Raw genomic sequence first — 18580 nt, 5'->3', positions numbered from 1 at the left:
TAAGTACACAGGTATTGATAGTAAAGCCAATGAGCCATGTGGCAAATTCAGAATCTGGGTCTCATAATATGCTGGGGATCCAAAATTCACTTTTATAATTTTTAAAATCAACTATATTGATGTGTAATTTATATAAGTATATGCATTTTTGATACCTTTTGATGAATTTTGACAATTTATACACCTTTGTAAACACCACCACCATCTATATAGAACTTTCCATCATACTAAAACATTCCCTTGTTCCCCTACCCAATTAATTTTCACCCCCACCCCTTAGATTAGATGTCTTTCCTAGAATTTTGTATAAATAGAATCATACAGGTCTACTTTCTTGTGCCTGGCTTCTTTTGCCCAGCCTAATTTTATTATTAATGTTGTTATATGCATTAGTAGTTCCTTTTCATTGCTGAATGATATTCCATTGTCAGGCAACATCACTGTTTATACATTTATCTGCTGAAGGACATTTTGGTTCTTTCTAATTTGGGGCTATTATAAATAAAGATTCTATGAACATTTTTATACAATTCTTTTTTTTTAATTTATTTTTTGATTTTGTTTTTGTATAATTATTTAAGTTTTCCTGGGGGTAAATACCTAGAATTGAAATTGTTGGCTTTAGGTTAAGGTGTCATTACCTTTACAAGGAACTATCAAATGGATTTTTAATGCTATCACATTATAGTTTTAATTTGCACTTCCCTGATGACTAAAGCTTTGTATATCTTCTCTAGTACTTACTGGCTATCTATATAGCTTCTGTTGTGAAATGCTTGTTTTAATCTTATCCTTTTTTTCCCATTTAAACTGAGTTGCTTGTATTATTATTGCATTATGAACATTCTTTATATACTGTGGATGCAAGTCCTTTGACAGACATATCTATTAGAGACATTTTCTCCCAATGTGTGATTTTTTTGTTTTCATAATAAAATCTTGAAAAGCAGACACTTTAGATTTTAATAAACTCCAATTTATCTTTTTTGCTTTTATGTCTCACACAATTCTTTGTGTTACATATTAAAAATAGCTGTGTGCTTCAAATTAGTTTCCATGTTTCCCAGCAGAAATTTTGTACTATTAGCTATTTTGTTTAGGTTTATAATTTATTTTGAATAAATCTTTAATTATGGTATAAACATCAAGGTGCATTTAAAATATACGATTATCCAATTATTTTATCACCATTTTTGAAAAAAGTCACCTTTTTCACATCAAATTACCCTGGAACATATGTCAAAAATCAACTAACAACTTTCAGTTACATTTCAGATCATTAGACAGCAGGAAAAAGCACTGCTACTATTCCTAAACAAGAAGACATATGGGAAGAGTTTAAATTTAACAACCTTTCTTGAATACATCAGATATCTGAGATTGCAGGGCAAAAAACTAGGCCAAAGTCTGGAGAGCTAGGTGGCTGCAGAGAGAAACAAGAACCCAAGCAGTTGCTTAACTGAGACAGAGAATGCCAAACACCATATAAAATGATTGTAAAAAAGCTAAACAACATGCAAGATCAGATAGGTTATTTCAGCAGAGAGATATAAACTATAGTAAAATTTAAATGCTGGAAATAAAAAACACATACAATAAATGAAGAATGCCTTCAAAGGGCTTATCAGTATACTTGATACCACTGAGGAAGGACTCAGTGACATTGAAAAGAGAGATAGAATATATACACACACTTTTATATATATTTGTAGAATATATACACACACATATATATATTTGTATGTGTGTATGCCTCAATACAGTATTTGTATTAGTGACCCAGAGATGATACAAAAGTACACAGAAAACATGGTTTGACTTTGTTGAAAAAAGACAGCTTAGTAACAATGGCCTCTCCTATATGCACATGTCAGGAGGTAGCAGGAGAAAAGGAATGAGGTATAGGATTCTGAATTTTCAGATACTTCCTGTAAAAGGTTTACTTGTTATTAATATACGTGTGGCAAATCATAGCTGATATCAGAATAGTTACTAAGTAAGGGGTACATAATTCTATTACAGTGCAGTTGACTTCCAATATACATACAAAACAAACATCTAAGTGTCATGCACACTTACATAGACACACAATAGAGAACTCAGAAAATATTCACATACATTCAACACTGTGCAGTTTATGCAATTTATTTATTTTTAAAAATCTTATTCTAGTGAATATCCATGAACCAATATTGTTATATTTCATTAACTGTCTTAATATTACATATGAAAGTTTTTATATAACATAAAGGCTATTATTTACCTTTCTCAAATTGATAAATTTTTCCCTTATTACAAACTCTGAGAGATATTAAACTTTGATGACTCATTGAAAGCATTCACACATTCACAGCTCGATTATCAGATATTTAATGAGATATCATTTTTTGGGTAAAGGATTACCCATATATGTTGCAATGTTAGATATCTTCCCCTGATATTTACCTGACCGAGGAGGAAGAGTTGTGGGTAAAAACTATGGTCATTCAGGATGTTGTCAGGGGGTTTTCCTGTGTGATATTTCTGATACACTACACTGAGTTCACACGTCCACAGAAATCACATTCATAGGCTTTGTTAACTGAGGGTTGGTGAGTAAATATCAGTATTAAGTACACCCAAACTGTAGAAGCCCAGCAGAGGACAAGTTTATTTCATCACAGCAAAATGTCTGTGTACATGCAGAAGAAAGTTTCATTCAACAGTCATTCTTTGGCCCTGTTTCTTTCTACTTTGTACTCTTTCATCTTCTGTGCTTGAGGCCCTTTGGTTTTGCTGGGGGTAATCTCCACTCCATTCTGACAAGGGACATGAGAAAACATTAAGAATTTGAGAGGTGTATTTAGTAAGACTTGTCATTGACCTCTACATTTCACTATCCAGAAGTTAAAAATATGATCTCATTTGGATGACAGAGTAGTTGAGAAATTTAGACTAGGTGTGGCATGAGAAAAAAGGAAATGGTTATTGGTGAACAATTAGTAGTCATTATATGTCAAATAGTTATTACCCTGCGTTAGTCAAATTGAGGTGTGACTTACAGTAGAAGGATTCCCCACATCCATTACCCTGATTTCTTGTCTGTTCTGATACACTGTGAGGTCTCTATGTATTTTCTGCTTTACTGAGAAAGCTGCCTTTTGGCTAAAGGTTATCTCACATTTATTACATTCTCAATTTTCTCACTGTTTGATTTCTCTGATGATGAATGAATTTTGATTGCTGGGACAAAGTTTGGAAATTTTCGTTACATTCCCAGGGTTCTTCTGCAGTGTGAGTTTTCCAAGGATTGAATGCACAGAGTATTTCTTGTATTCATTATCTTTACAGAGTTTCTTTGCTGAATTCTCTGATCTACAATGAGGACTGCACTCAAGATGAGACTGCCCGTGTAAAATATATTCCAAGAATTTCTCTTGTGTAAGTTCTCTGATGTTTAGTGAAAGCTGGTATCTTGCAGAGGAACTTCCAAGTGTTCATTATATTCATAGGGGTTCTCTCCTACGTGTTTTATTTTGTATTGCGAGACTTGATTTCCAGCTCAGAGCTTTTCCATATTCATTACATTTATATGTTTAGTTCCCTGTGTGGGCTTTCTGATGTTCTCTAAGGCTTGATTTCTGGCTGAAAGTTTTCCCACATTTATCACATTTATAGGGTTTCTCCCCAGTGTGAGTTCTCTGATGTACTCTGAGGTTTGATTTCTGGCTGAAAGCTTCTCCACAGTGATTACAATTATAGGGTTTCTCTCCTGTGTGAGTTCTCTGATGTTTTCTTAGGACTGACTTCTCACTGAAAGCTTTGGCACATTCACTACATTCATAGGGTTTCTCCCCTGTGTGAGTTCTCTGATGTCCTCTGAGATTTGATTTCTGCCTGAAAGTTTTTCCACACTCATCACATTTATAGGGTTTCTCCCCAGTGTGAGTTCTGTGATGTACTCTGAGGTTTGATTTCTGGCTAAAAGCTTCCCCACAATGATTACATGTATAGGGTTTCTCCCCTGTGTGAATTCTATGATGTCCTCTGAGTTGTGATTTCTGACCGAATGCTTTCCCACATTGATTACATTTATAGGGCTTCTCTCCTGTATGAGTTCTATGATGTTTTCTTAGACCTGACTTCAGTTTGAAAGCTTTCCCACATTCATCACATTTATATGGTCTTTCTCCTGTGTGAGTTCTCCGATGATTCCTTAGGCCTGACATATGGCTGAAAGATTTTCCACATTCATTACATTCAAAGGGTTTCTCCCCCGTGTGAGTTCTCTGATGTACTATGAGGATTGATTTATAGTTGAAAGATTTCCCACATTCATTACATTCAAAAGGTTTCTCTCCTGTGTGAATTCTCTGATGTATTCTTAGGCCTGACTTTGCACTGAAAGCTTTCTCACATCCATCACATTTATAGGGTTTCTCTCCTGTGTGAGTTCTCTGATGTTTTCTTAGGCGTGACTTCTCACTGAAAGCTTTCCCACATTCATGACATTCATAGGGTTTCTCCTCTGTGTGACTTTTCTGAGGCTGAATCAGGCATGAAGTCATAGTGCAGGATTTTCCACATTCATTACACTCATAGGGTTTCACTGTTATTTGAGTTCTCTTATGTACATTGAAAGTTGACTGGTAAGCCAATGATTCTGTACATGTGTCATAGTCAGAGGACTGGTCTATTGTGTGAATTCTCTGATGCACTTGGAGGGTTGAATTATGGCTGAAATTCTTTCCATATTCAAAAGGTTTCACCCCTATATGAATTTTTTGCTGTTCTCTAATGTGTAATTTTTGGCTGAAAGATTTCCCTTGTGTGTCTGTTCTTTGAGTGATCCTACTGAAATTATTTCTGTTTTTATCAATAGTATATTCATATTTATTAAACTCATAGTGACTCTTCTCCTCTGGATGGTTGCTCTGAGAGATTATCAAGGTTGATTTATCATATTGGTTTTCCCCAAATTTATTGAATTTATAAGATTTCACTTTTGGGTGGGTATCCTTAGATGTAACAAGGGCAGTCTTTTCAAGAAAATCTTTTCCACATTCATTATATTCAAAAGTTTGCTGTAAAGTCTGAATTGTCTGATGCTGAATAACTTTGTCTTTATGTCCAAAGGCTTTCACACTTTTACTATAAACAGAAGATTTCTCTCCAGTATTATTAGTTCTGCGATCCTTAATACTGAGGAGCCAATTCTCACATACATTAAGCTCATAAGCCTTCTTTCTTGAATACTGACAGTGTGGGGTCAATGAGCTAAGAAGCAAGTAACTAGACCCTGTAGTGTCAAATTTACAAGGCATTGTTTCTGCAGGGAAAATGTTTATGTCCAGAGTACATAGTTTTCTTGAAATTTCTTGCTCTGTAGTCAATGATTTGTTGACGAATAAAACTTGCCTCAAATGTTTGCCTTGGTTTTCTAGGCTCTCCTGTAAGAGTTCATCAGGTTGGGATTCTTCTAAAAGTGAGAAAATTTAAAATATTTAGTGATATTAAACACACTTATATCACACTTATTATGGAGTGAAATTTATATACAAATCCCCCATTATCTGACTGATTATTTGACTCCTTGGTGTCTGGCTCAGTTTCCCAAAAACAAAGTAATTTCAAGTGTATATTCTCTCTTATTTTGTTGTTAAAAAAACTTTTTCTAGTGGAAAGACAGAGAGGCATCTAGAAATGAAATTACATCTATATTTGGTATCTTAAAGTATAATTTTCAAAACCAGGTAGAGAAGAGGATATAAGGGGAAGGAACAATTAAAAAAGAAGAATATATTTGAGAGAGTTGAATCCTGGGAACAGATGAAACAAAGACTGAAATGAATTCAACAAGGATTTTGCACTAAGTAGATAACAAAAAGTATCAATGGAGAATTGCTTTCAGTGGCTTTATTGAGATAGAGTTTGCATTAGGGAAGAACACCAGAGACTACATTCAAAAACACAGATTACATTGATAACCATTAGTATATGATTCCAACTGGAGCTCCATTTTTCCATTCTACACATCAACACTGAAATAAATTTATCATGGGGAATTCCCTGGCAGTCCAGTGGCTAGGACTCAGCGATTTCTCTGCCATGGGCCCAGGTTCAATCCCTGGTCGGGGAACTAAGATCCCGCAAGCCACGTAGTGTGGCCAAAAAAAAAGTATCATGGCACCAACTTTCTCATGTTGAAAGAAATAATCAGAAACAGAAACATAAATGTATTGGTGGAAGTGAAAAAACTGATGAGAGTTAAAGTAATTTTTCCACCTATATTGGAGTCACCTCTCTTTCCTGGTTCTGGTGCCTTGGTATTATATCAGGGTTGTTAAATAGTGAGTCCCTCTTAATCATCAAATCTTTTAACTTTCCTCTTTTCAATTTGTTTACGCATTTTCATTTCCCCCAAACCAGTCATGCCCTGTCCAATCCTTAATTCTATTTTCCATCTATTTTTCCACATATCTAGTTTTTATTCACTGTAAGAATCTTAAGGATCATATGTTTCAAAGTGGCCCTAGAAACCCTACAAGTATCCTTTATATTTATTTACCATAAATTTCCTGTGCATATTTGACTGCTATTGTCCTCCTGATTCCCACGCTCCATGAAAAAATGTCTGTGACTCACAATTTTTAAAGTAAACAACCATCACCAAAATCAGGAGGCATCATAAAACTGATGGCAAATCCATAATTAAATGAGCAGCATCTTCTCTCTTGGTTGTACTTAAAATAATGGCTCACCATTTAATCAACAGCATCTTACATAATATAAAATATGTTTATGCAGCTTTGCTCACTTTTCCAAAATAAAACCCTCACTGTGATATACTTTGCATCTCTCTGTAATATAAATTTAGTGGTCCATAGAAAGCTCCATGCATAGGAATTACCTAGAGAGTTCTTTTACTAATATAAGGGTTCAGATCCAGCAACACCTACATTGGATGATTCAAAAGTCCCAGAAAATTGACTTGGGCATTTACATTTGTGGATTGTGTTTTCTAAGTGAATCAGTATGAAATGCCTCTCTCCACCTGACTTTGGAATCAGCCTACAATGTTATTAAAAAATATTTATCATGTGACAAATACCCAGAAAGGAAGAGTGAAACAGAGACCATTCTTTTTGGGAGATTATAATCCAGGTGAGGAAAGGAGCTCATTCAGTAACTATATGCTATCTGGCACAGAATCTCATTTTTTTTGACACATCCATCAAATGGGCTAAGAGTTTACAAAAGTAAGAGAAAAAGTATAGGCTAAAGTATTCCAACATTATATTATAGAAGTAGGAATCTGAGCCCAAACTTAAAATGAGTAATAGTGCTTTCTTCTCTTTTTCTAGCTGAGGTTTAGCTATTTTATTTGCTTTTATTCCAAGAACCACCTTTTGGCTTTATAACGTTTTATAACTATAATGTTTTATCTTTATTACATTTCTTGCTTTGCTTAGTTTTCTTTTAAAACTTTATTGCTTTTAAAAATAAGTATATGAGGCTAAAATAGTTTCCTCTAAGCACCATTTCATCTATAGTGCAAAGAGTCTAATAAACATGTTTTTCATTAAAAAATAATTTCTGGATACTGTACAGTTTTAACTTACTCTTTTATGAAATAGGTTTTTAAAGATATATATTCATTATTAATTTTAAGATAGAGGGATTTAAAAGTTTCTCATATTGTTTGCAATTTATAGTGTTATTTGACAATAATATCTTTACTTTGTAGAATTTGCCTAAAATACTTTTACATTTTGTCAATGTTCCAAGGTCATTTAAAAGGAGGTTTATTCTTTGTTTTCAGAATAATTATGTAGTGTGTTTGCATAGCTTTGTTTTCAGACCATAATAGATTCATTTTATAAAATATGCTATTTATAATGTCTAGACCAGAGGTTGGTAAACTTTTTCTGTAAGAGGCCAGAGAGTAAATGTTTTAGGCTTTGCTGGTTATTCACTCTCTATTGCAACAATTCAACTCTGCCTTGTAGCTTGAATATGTAAACAAATGGATATTGCTGTGTTCCAATAAATGTTTCTTTACCAAAACAAGCAGAAGGCAGGATTTGACCTGTGGGCCATAGTTTGCCAAGCACTATTCTAGAGTCCACAGGCTATGGAATGAAATCAGAGAGGCATATTAAGGTTGACTACATCTAATGTGTTCCTATTTCTCCTTATAACTCTTGCAGTTTTTTGTTTTATGAATCCTGATGAATAACTTATTTGATGTACTAATATTTTAAACTTTTATGTATCCTTTAAAAATCATCTTCTTTAGCATTATCAAAATGTCCTTTTTCTCACCTTTTTTTTTTTTTTTTTTTTTTTGCGGTACGCGGGCCTCTCACTGTTGTGGCCTCTCCCGTCGCGGAGCACAGGCTCCGGACGCGCAGGCTCAGCGGCCATGGCTCACGGGCCCAGCCGCTCCATGGCATGTGGGATCCTCCCGGACCGGGGCACGAACCCGCGTCCCCTGCATCGTTTCTCACCTTTTTTTGACCTGAATTGAACTTTGAGATAAATAAACACTGAATTGTTTTTATGTTTATAGTCTTAACAATTCATGACTGTATTTTCAAACTTTCTAAATTATTTTCTAGGTGTATCTCTGATACAGTATGATAGCATTTTCTCTTAATAGGTGTATTAAGATCCATTTACCTTGGTAGTTCATATGTCAGATATGTTTGTCTTACTCTATGTGTGTTTGCATAGCTTTTGTGCAGAGAATGTTTAACACAGCAGGCCTGAGACTGCTACCCTTAGAAAGGCCTGTTTACAAGATTAGCCCTTAGCTGGCATCTGGGAACTTAGATTTTGAGATGGTTCCCAAGATTCCCAGAACTACTAAGAGGGACTCAATGAGCCTAAACTGTTTGTACAAACAATATATTTATGCTGAATACCTAGTTTCCAACTGAAAGCCTACAATTTTGATACATGCTAGACAGAGGGTGCTTACATGAGCAGCCCCCAGTGAAAACGCTGGGCACCTCATCTCAAATGAACTTTCCAGGTACATATTTCACATGTGTTGTCACACCTGGTTTTCTCTTGACTTTGCCCCATGCACCTTTTCTCTTTGTTGATTTTGATTTGTATGATTTCACTGTATAAATCTTAGTTATGAGTATGCCTATATGCTGAGTCCTCCAAGGTGAGTTAACGAACCTGATGATGATCCTGGGGACCCTTGATATACAGCTTTATAAGAAACTTTTCTAGTAACAGATCTGTTTTCTTTGCTCTGTCAAATGTAAACAATAAGGAAGGTTGCAGTTTGCTCTAGTTTTTATGCTTTCTAATTATACTATGTAATCATCTATTTATTTCGATTGTATATAGTAATTTATTATTATATAATGATAAAATTTGTTTATTTCTCTCTTCTGATCTGTTTACTCCCAATTTTAGTTGTTTCATTAACTTTTCTTTGTTTTTATCTTTTTACTGTTAAATATACAACCATTACTTAATTTTTCAGCTTCAAAGGGTACACTTAGCTCCCATTTTTTAAAGATGAGAATATCAACATACTTACATTCCATTCCTTTCTTTAGTTGTCCCCCTTCTACCTTTTAATAGATCTATTATTTCTAATGTTTCAAATGTGAAGGCCTCTAATGGGAGAGTGCTGAAAAACATTTCAAACTGCTCACTTCTAGGTGATCACTTTGGATCTAATTTTCTTGGATGCCTTCTGCCAGTATTCAGTAACTCACCTGGGGAACTTCTGTTTACAAATTCTTTCTCTAATAACCACGGATCTTCTCCTTGTTCCAACATGAAAATCAGTTCTGGTTTTGTAAAGCAGTACCCTGTAAAAGGGAAATACTTTAGCACTTGAGTTAGCTGCATAGGTTTCACTGTTTCTGAATGTGAAGAAAGGTATAGCTTCAGAAGTGGTACATTGAGGGTGCTTGCTAGAATTTTTTTGGGGGGGCAGAAATGACAGCAAAAAACATTTTCTTACACTCATGATGGATCACTCTTCTTAAACCCTTGAGTCACAAGCCTAAATAACATTAAGTTCTAAAACAGTCAATGTCTGTGCTTCAAATGAGATTTCGTAAGGACCAATTTCATATCTGGCCATAATGGAGTAAAAGGAACTAATTTACCCTTCATATGAGACATTTAAAAAAACCCATACAAACTATATGAAATGGGTTTTAGATTTGGAAAACAGGCAGTACAGACAGGGATACTTGAGAATAGAGAAACAAATGAGGTGAGCCCTGTGATTATCACAGCTTATTGCTTGGAGAGTTTTCAACCCATAATGCAAAAAGAGACGACCAAAACAGAGCTTAGCTGATTCAGTAAGTTAAGGCAACAGAACTGGATTTTAAGGAAGTCATGAAAACTAGGATTTGTAAAATAAAATACAAGAGAAGAAACATACAGCGTCTTTCTCTATCTGATATGCAGAAGGATCTCCTGAGTACTTGAAAGTGTAAGGAAAACACTTGAGGTTGGGGGGAAGACCAGTGAAAAAAGAGTAGCCTGAAGTATTACCAAAGCACAAAGAGAGGTAGGAACTTCTTTTTCTATTTGCCAGGGTAGAAAAACTTCCTAATCCATGGCCAATTGGGTAGAATAACCAGAAGGGTATTTATTGACTTGGTAGAGGAGCCAAATTAGTCCAAGAGTAAAGTGAGCTCTGAATCCAATATAACAAAGCTTAAAGCAAACCTTGAAAGGATCAAAGTAATTCCAAGTAATTTAACTACATCCCAGAAAAGGCCCCAAAAGATTTAAAATAATACAACAAAACTAGCACCTAACAATGTAAAATCCACAGCATTTAGCCCTCAATAAAAAAAAATACTAGGTATGAATAAAAGGGATATATGATTGTACTCAAGGAGAAAAATGAATCAGTAAGCCACAGAGTAAGAAATGACACATATACAATTAATAATCAAGGTCATTAAAACAGTAAACATACTCCATGATGAGAATACAAAGGGAATTTATAAAAAAGAAGTTCCTAACTGAAATTCTAAATATGAAAAATATCTGAAATGAGAAAACAAACCAACCAAACAACAAACAAAAAAACACTGGATAGGATTAATAATAGTATATATACCACATAAGGAAGGCTAAATGACATAAGGTAGATAGATAACTTTAAGGTATATAAATAAAAACTATGGAAGAAGAAACCCACAGTGAATAAAGACTGGAAAATAATAAACAGTTATCTCTGTGACCTGTGGGATAAAGTTATGTAACATGTGTAATTAGCATTTCAGAAGAAAAAAAGGAGGATGGAAAAAATAAAGGGCAAAGGTTCAATATTTGAAGAAGTGTATAAACCGACAGATCCAAGAAGCTAAATGAATGCCAAGGAGAAGAAACATGAAGAAAACCACACCAAGATACATTAAAATTAAATTGCTAAAACCAGTGATAAAATGTTCAATAGATAGTGAAAGACATAATATGTACAGAGAAAAAAAAAGAATGAATGTCTACTTCTTGTCAGAAATTATACAAGCCAGGAGACTATGAAGTGACAATTTTAAAGTACTGAAAGCAAAAAAGTCAACCTAGAATTTTATGCTTGGCAAATATGTCATTTTCAAACAAATAAAAATTGAAAGAATTTATGACCAACTGACACGTGTTACAGGAAAGTTAACTCTCTAAAAGAAATTCTTCCGACAGAAGAAAAATGTTATCGGGTGGAAATTTGGATTAATACATAGAAAAAAGAGCACCATAATCTGGAAACAAGAGGATAAAAATAAACTTTTCTCATTTTCAGAACTCTCTTAAAAATAATAAATTGTGTTTTAAAACAATAATGTACTGTAGGAAATGGGAACTAGCAAGAGTTGGGAATGTTAGGGATTTTAAAACGTATGTAGATCAGGCATGCAGAGCTGCTGAGGAATTTGTCAATATTTACTATGAGACAATGGACAAAAGAAGATGGGCACTAACCAGGCTGTATCTGGACAAGGCCACTTTAATATGTAATGGAAATGTTGTTACAGGACTGGAAGCCCTAATTTTTTTGAGATATTGCCTTCTAGTGAGTTCCAGGTCAATATGTTAGACTGCCAGCCAGTTCATGAGCAAGCTACTCAGGCCCAGACTACAGTTCTTGTTGTGACCAGTGGAACTGTGAAGTTTGATGGAAACAAACACTACTTCAACCAGAACTTCCTGCTGACTGCTTAGTCTTCTCCTAACAATACTGTGTGGAAGACTGCAAGTGACTGCTTCCATTTTCAAGATTGGGCTAGTAGTCAAAGGGGGCAAAAGTCCATTCACTTTTGGTCCATTAGTTCCAGCAACAGAAATTTATGTGAATTAATTAATTTCATTGTAGAAGCATGAAAAACTAGTATGTGCTGAAACTAAATTTCTTTAATATTTTTTTATTCCTAGCAGCACCTTTTCTAGCAGCTGCCAGTTTGAATTGTTGCCCTTAAGAGCTTTAATGCTAGTTTTCTACATGCCTTATATAAGTTTCACTAATGACATTCTTACAGCAACATTAAAGCTATGACCTCTGTACTAACGTACTCACTGTGAGCCCAGCATATCGCAAAAATGAAATCCTTTTATTGTACTGTCTATGGGATATCAGCACAATGTAACCTCTCTGGGAGGAAGTGGAGGTTTTTTTTTTTTATTTAGTTAATTTTGTAGTACAACATGTACCTATTTTTGGTAAACAGTGGTAATGCAGTTTTAATATAACGCTTTTACAATCAGTTCAATGAACACATTACTAATTTAGGTTTACATAACTACTCTGACATACTAGAATCTCACGTAGAGATGTTCAATAGTCTTTCTATGTTAAGAAATGTGGGTTTTTTAAATGTCGGCTTGTCTTCCTATGAACTGAATTGATCTACTAGAGAGGTGTAAAATGTTCTGGATTAATACCTGAGTGCTGAATACACTCAGTGGCTTAAAAGCAAACTTCTTAAAAACGTTTTTCTTGGCAGCTCCAGGTCTGTAACTTTAGGTAGTGAATGGCAGGTAGTAGGACTAATAGCTCTAATGGGAGAATGTGGAGTGAGAACTGTAGAGATCCGAGGTTGGCCAAAAGTAAGGCAGGGTAACAATGGTATACTTTTGGTACTTGTTTTCTACCTCCTAAAAATGTCGCCTAATTTTAGGATTTAAGCCATTAAGATAATAAGTATCCTTACCAAATGGTCATGAATGTCACTTTTGGTCTAAGAATTATTTTTAAAGGTTTTCTAATTCACCTCATACTTATCACCAATAAATGTCTCACTTTATTCAAGAACTTATGGGGGTAAAATGTCAGCAATAAGCCTGATCCTGCAGCAGGGTCTGACAGGAAAGTTGGAAACAAAGCCATCGCTCTCTCTTTGGGGCCCTTCTAAGTCTTCCACATGAACTTCAGGCCAAAAGTCTCTTATGTACTACCCACCCCCAAAGTGAGTGATTTATTCCCTGTGTTTACACTGTCAACTGCACAATCTTTTTACTAAAGTTAAAATTATGTAATCTCATGATTTCTTCTTCCATATGGCACTGAGCAAATAAATCTGTTATAAAACATGTTCCTGTTATGTGGCTAACACTTTGTCTTTTTAGAGAAAATAAAGAACAGCAGATCTTCATAAGCCCACATACTTCAAAAGAACCAACTGATTGATTTTACGTCTCAACATCTAAAGAAAAATAAATCTAGCTTTGTTTTTGGTTAAACTTTTAGTGTCTTTCCATTTTTGAATTTACTGTTTTCATGTTTTTACACTAGATGTGCCAGCTTTGTTTCTACACTGCAACTCAAAGTTAATGTTTCTTGCCACTTAATTTGAAAATCAGTGATTCATTTACTCTTGTCCCAAACTACACATTACATTTCTGATATATTAACAAAATAGAATTAAGTAGGAGAAGGGGATGCAACTGATTTTAGACCACACCTTCTTGTAGTACTGTAGTACTTGTAGTACACGTTATATTCTACACAAAGTGAGTTTATTCTGATTTTAGAATGGCTTTTTAAAACCACAGCTTTAGCAGCAACAATCAGATTGCCCAAACACTGCCCTTTCCCTTAAGGAGAACAGTCTCAGGTAAAAGCTGCATATAACTAGCAATAATGGAATTGAGTGGTTGTATACTGTTCATGAACTGAATGTTTTAAGACTTGTATATGAATTGCTTTTTCCAAATTTGGAAAAATTTCAGCCATAATTTTTTTGAAAAAATTTTTAGCCTTTCCTTCTCTGACTCCAGAGACACAAATGTTAAGAGATTTTGTTGTAGACCCATAGTTCCCTGATGTTCTGTTCATCTGTATTCTATTTTGTTTTGCCTCTGTAATGATTGAGCCATTTCTATTGTTCCCTTATAAAGTTCAGTGATGTTTTTCCCCTCTTTCCTCTCCATTCTGCTGTGAACATGCACTGATGTTTTTTTTAATAAATGTTTTATTTTAGAATAGCTTTAAATTCACAGAAAAGTTGCAGAGAGAAAGGAGAATTCCTGTGCAACCTGCACCCATACCCTACTGTTAACATCTTACATTACTAGCAGATTTGTCATAACTATTAATATAATACTGATACATTATTAAATAGAATCTATACTTTATTCAATTTCCTTGTTTTTTTTTTGTTTGTTTGTTTTGTTTTTTTTTGTGGTACGCGGGCCTCTCACTGTTGTAGCCTCTCCCGTAGTGGAGCACAGGCTCCGGACGCGCAGGCTCAGCAGCCATGGCTCACGGGCCTGGCCGCTCCACGGCATGTGGGATCTTCCCAGACCGGGGCACGAACCCGTATCCCCTGCATCGGCAGGCGGACTCTCAACCACTGCGCCACCAGGAAAGCCCTCCTTGGTTTTTTTTTAACGTAATCATTTTTTTTTTTTCCTGTTCCACAATTCCATCCAGGATACCACATTACATTTAGTTATCATGCTTCTTTAGCCTCCTCTAGACTGTAAGTGATAATCTTTTTTGGTAATCTTGACAGTTTAGAAGACACTGTAAAAGGGTCCTTCAGTTTGGGTTTGTCTGATGTTTTTCTCACCGTTAAAAATGGGGTTGTATTTTTGGGAGAAAGGCCACAGAGGTAAAATGACTGTCATTCTTACCCCACCTTATCAAGGGTACATGCTATCAATATGACTTATCACTGATGAGAACTTGGTTGAGGTAGTGTGTGCCAGGATTCTCCAATGTAAAGTTACTCCCCACCCCCATCCCTACCCCCATGCATACTGTACTCTTTATTTTTTTTAATTTTTAAGTTTTTAATTTTTGGCCGTGTGGCATGCAGGATCTTAGTTCCCCAACCAGGGACTGAACTCATGCCCCCTGCAATGGAAGTGTGGAGTCTTAAACACTGGATCGCCAGGTAAGTCCCCATATTGTACTCTTTAGAAGGAAGTCACTAGGCACAGCCCACTAAACGGGTGGGGAATTCTACTCCACCTCCTTGAAGGTGGAGCAATTACATAAATTATTAGTAATTCTGTGACAGAGATGTTTCTGTTCTCTCCCATTTATTTATTTACTTAATCACATATCAGTATGGACTCATAAGTAATTTATACTTTGTTATAAACCAACACTATATTATTTTACTGCTCAAATTGTTGCAGCTTTGGCTATTGGGAGCTCTTTCAGTTTGGCTCCTATGTTCTTTGACATATCCCCATCATTCTGTTTTCTGAGTATCTCCTTAAGTTCCTACATACTCATCTTCTATGTTCCATGCCCCCAGAACAGCCACTTCTCCATAGTTGCTTCCTTTTATTGGAGAATTGTACTAGAAATTACTTATAGATCTATTTCATTTTCTATTTCTTTATAGTTTTGTTTTGGAAAACAATGGGTTTCTAGGAATCTGACCATTTCATCTAGGTTGTCCAATCTGCTGGTATATAATTACTCATAGTATTTCCATAATTATTTTATTTCTGTGGAATTGGTAATACTACCTCACTGTCATTTCTGATTTGTTAATTTGAGCCTTCTTTTTTTCTTATTCAATCTAGCTAAGGTTTGTGCATTTCATTACTTTGTCAAAGAACCAACTTTTGGTTTCATTGATTTTCTTTACTGTTTTTCTATTATTTATCTCTTTTCTAATCTATAATATCTTCTTCCTTCTGCTGGCTTTAGGTTTAGTTTGCTCTTCTGTCTCTCAGTTCCTTAAGGTGTAAAGTTAGGTTATAGATTTGGGATCTTTTTTTCTTGTTCTGTATATGTGTTTACAGCTACAAAGTGTTACTTTCACCATATCCCATGAGTTTTGGTATACTGTGTTAACACTTTTACTCTCTCAAGGTATTTTCTAATTTCCCTTATGATTTCTTCTTTGACTCATTGGTTTTTAAGAGCATCTTATTTTCTATATATTTATGACATTTCATTTTCTGTCAATGATTTCTTGGTTTCATTAATTTTGATGGGAACAGATACTACATATGATTTCAGTCTTTTAAAATGTGTTAAAGCTTGTTTTGTGGTATAGAGAATGATTCATATGCACATAAGAAAAAAATGTGTAGTCTACTGAACTTGGGTGGAGTCTTCTATATATCTGTTAGGTTCAGTTGGTTTATGATGTTGTTCAAGTCCTTTACTTAATTTTCATCTGGTTGTTTATTCCATTATTGAAAGTGGAATATTGAAGTGTTTACTACTGTAGAATTGTATGCTTTTCTCTTCGATTCTGTCAATGTTTCCTTCATATATTTTGAGACTCTGACGTTTGGTACATATATGCTTATACATTCTTTTTGGTGGACTGGCCCTTTTATCAATATATAATGTCCTTTTCTGTCTCTTGTAACCGTTTCTGACTTAAAGTCTACTTTGTCTGATAATAGTATAGCCTCCCTACTGTCTTTTGGTTACTATTTGCATAGAATAACTTTTCCCATCTTTCATTTTCAACCTAAATGTGTTTTTAGATCTAAATTAAGTCTCTTATAAGACAGAATAGAGTTGGATCAATTGTTTTAAAATTCATTCTGGCAATCTCTATCTTTTGATAGAATTAATCCCTTTACACTTAAAGTACTTACTGACAAGGGATGACTTACTTCATTTAATTGGCTACTGGCTTCTGGTATGTATTATAGTTTTTTGGGCCTCATTTCCTCCATTACTGGCACCATTTGTGTTTAGTTGATTTTTTTGTCCTGACATATTTTGATTTCCATCTCATTTCTGTTTATGTATATTCTGTAGATTTTTTTTATCATGGTGGTTATATACATAGCTATAACAATTTAATTTAAATTGATGTCAATTTAATTTCAATCATAAAAAAAACTCTAGAGCTCTATCCTCTACCTTTATGTTACTGATCTCACAAATTAAACCTGTATACATTGTGAGCCCAATAACATAGATTTATAATTATTTTTATGTATTTGTTAAATTTTGCAGAAAAAAAGTGTTGCTATATACCAAAGTTAAAATAATACTGGCTTATATATTAGTCCATGCCTTTGCCTTTACTGGAGATGCTACATGCTAGTCACCATCTAGCATCCTTTCATTTCAACCTGAAGAGCTCCCTTTAACATTTCTTATAGGGCAGCTCTGGTGGTAATGAACTATCTCTGACTTTGTTTGTCTTAGAATTTCTTAATTTTTCCCTCAATTTTAAAGGACCGTCTTATGGATATAGAATTCTTATTTGACATTTCATTTCTTTCAGCACTTTACATGTATTATCCCACTGCCTTCTGGTCTCCAAGGTTTCTGGGGAGAAATAGGGTGATAATTGTATTCAGGGTCCCTTGTATGTGATGAGTCACTTCTCTCACTGTTTTCAAGATTTTCTGTATGTACTGTGACAGAGTATGTGCCTCAGTTTTGGTCTTTTGGGGCTTACACTTGCAGTTCATTGAGCTTGTTGGATTTGTAGGTTCATGTATTTCATCAAGTTTGGAGTTTTTAGCCATAATTTTTTCAAATAACTTTCTGTTCCTTTTTCTCTCTTCTCTTTTGGGACTCGCATTATGTATTCATTGTCCCTCTTGAAGGTATCCCACAAGTCTTTTGGTCTGTTCACTTTTCCGCATTCTTTTTCCTTTGTGATACTCAGATTAGGTAATTTCGACTATCCTATCTTCTAGTTATTTTTTCTGTCTTTTTGTCTATTGTTGAAGTCCTATAGTGAATTTTTCATTTCAGATATTATACTTTTCAGCTGCAGAATTTCTGTTTGTTTCCTTTTAATTTTTTCATCTTTTTGTAGTTATTCTAGTTTTGTATTGTTTTCCTGATGTCCTTTAGTTCTTTTCCATGTTTTCTCTTAGCTCTTTGGTCATATTTAAGACAGTTATCTTAAACTGTTTGCCCAGCAAGTTTAATGTCTGGATCCCTCAAGGGTGGTTTTGCCTGTCAAAGAATTTTGTTCCCTTCAGTGAGCCATGTTTTCCTGTTTCTTTGTATACCTTGTGATATTGTTGAAAATTGGGCATTAGATTATTATAATGTGGCAACTCTGGAAATCAGATTCTCCTCTTCCCCAGGGTTTGCTGATTTTATTTTTTTAACTGTTGGACGCTGTAGTAGTTCATCTGTCTTGAGACTTTTCCAAACTAT

General features: G+C 34.7%; 1 protein-coding gene and 1 pseudogene across 2 annotated transcripts in view; one reads left to right on the top strand and one right to left on the bottom strand.

Annotated features, from left to right (window-relative positions):
- Nucleotides 1-1045: 1045 nt before the first annotated feature.
- Nucleotides 1046-18580, bottom strand: part of ZNF782 (zinc finger protein 782) — a 58549-nt gene continuing 41014 nt past the window's right edge. The window contains exons 5-6 of the mRNA XM_081238274.1: nt 9723-9818; nt 1046-5458 (exon numbers count right to left, since the gene is read on the bottom strand). Of these exons, the coding sequence (XP_081094400.1) occupies nt 3576-5458; nt 9723-9818 (1979 nt within the window). The 3' untranslated portion in view covers nt 1046-3575. The remainder of the gene's footprint in view (nt 5459-9722; nt 9819-18580) is intronic.
- Nucleotides 11789-12354, top strand: LOC308618774 (NTF2-related export protein 2-like; annotated as a pseudogene). Its single transcript has one exon. The product of its transcript is annotated as an NTF2-related export protein 2-like (transcript).

Source organism: Mesoplodon bidens (genome assembly GCF_964165515.1).
Source record: "Mesoplodon bidens genome assembly, chromosome: 6".
NCBI classification, from domain to species: Eukaryota; Metazoa; Chordata; class Mammalia; order Artiodactyla; family Ziphiidae; genus Mesoplodon; species Mesoplodon bidens.
Note: the sequence above shows the minus strand (reverse complement) of the source record. Positions and strands in the feature narration are given on the sequence as shown.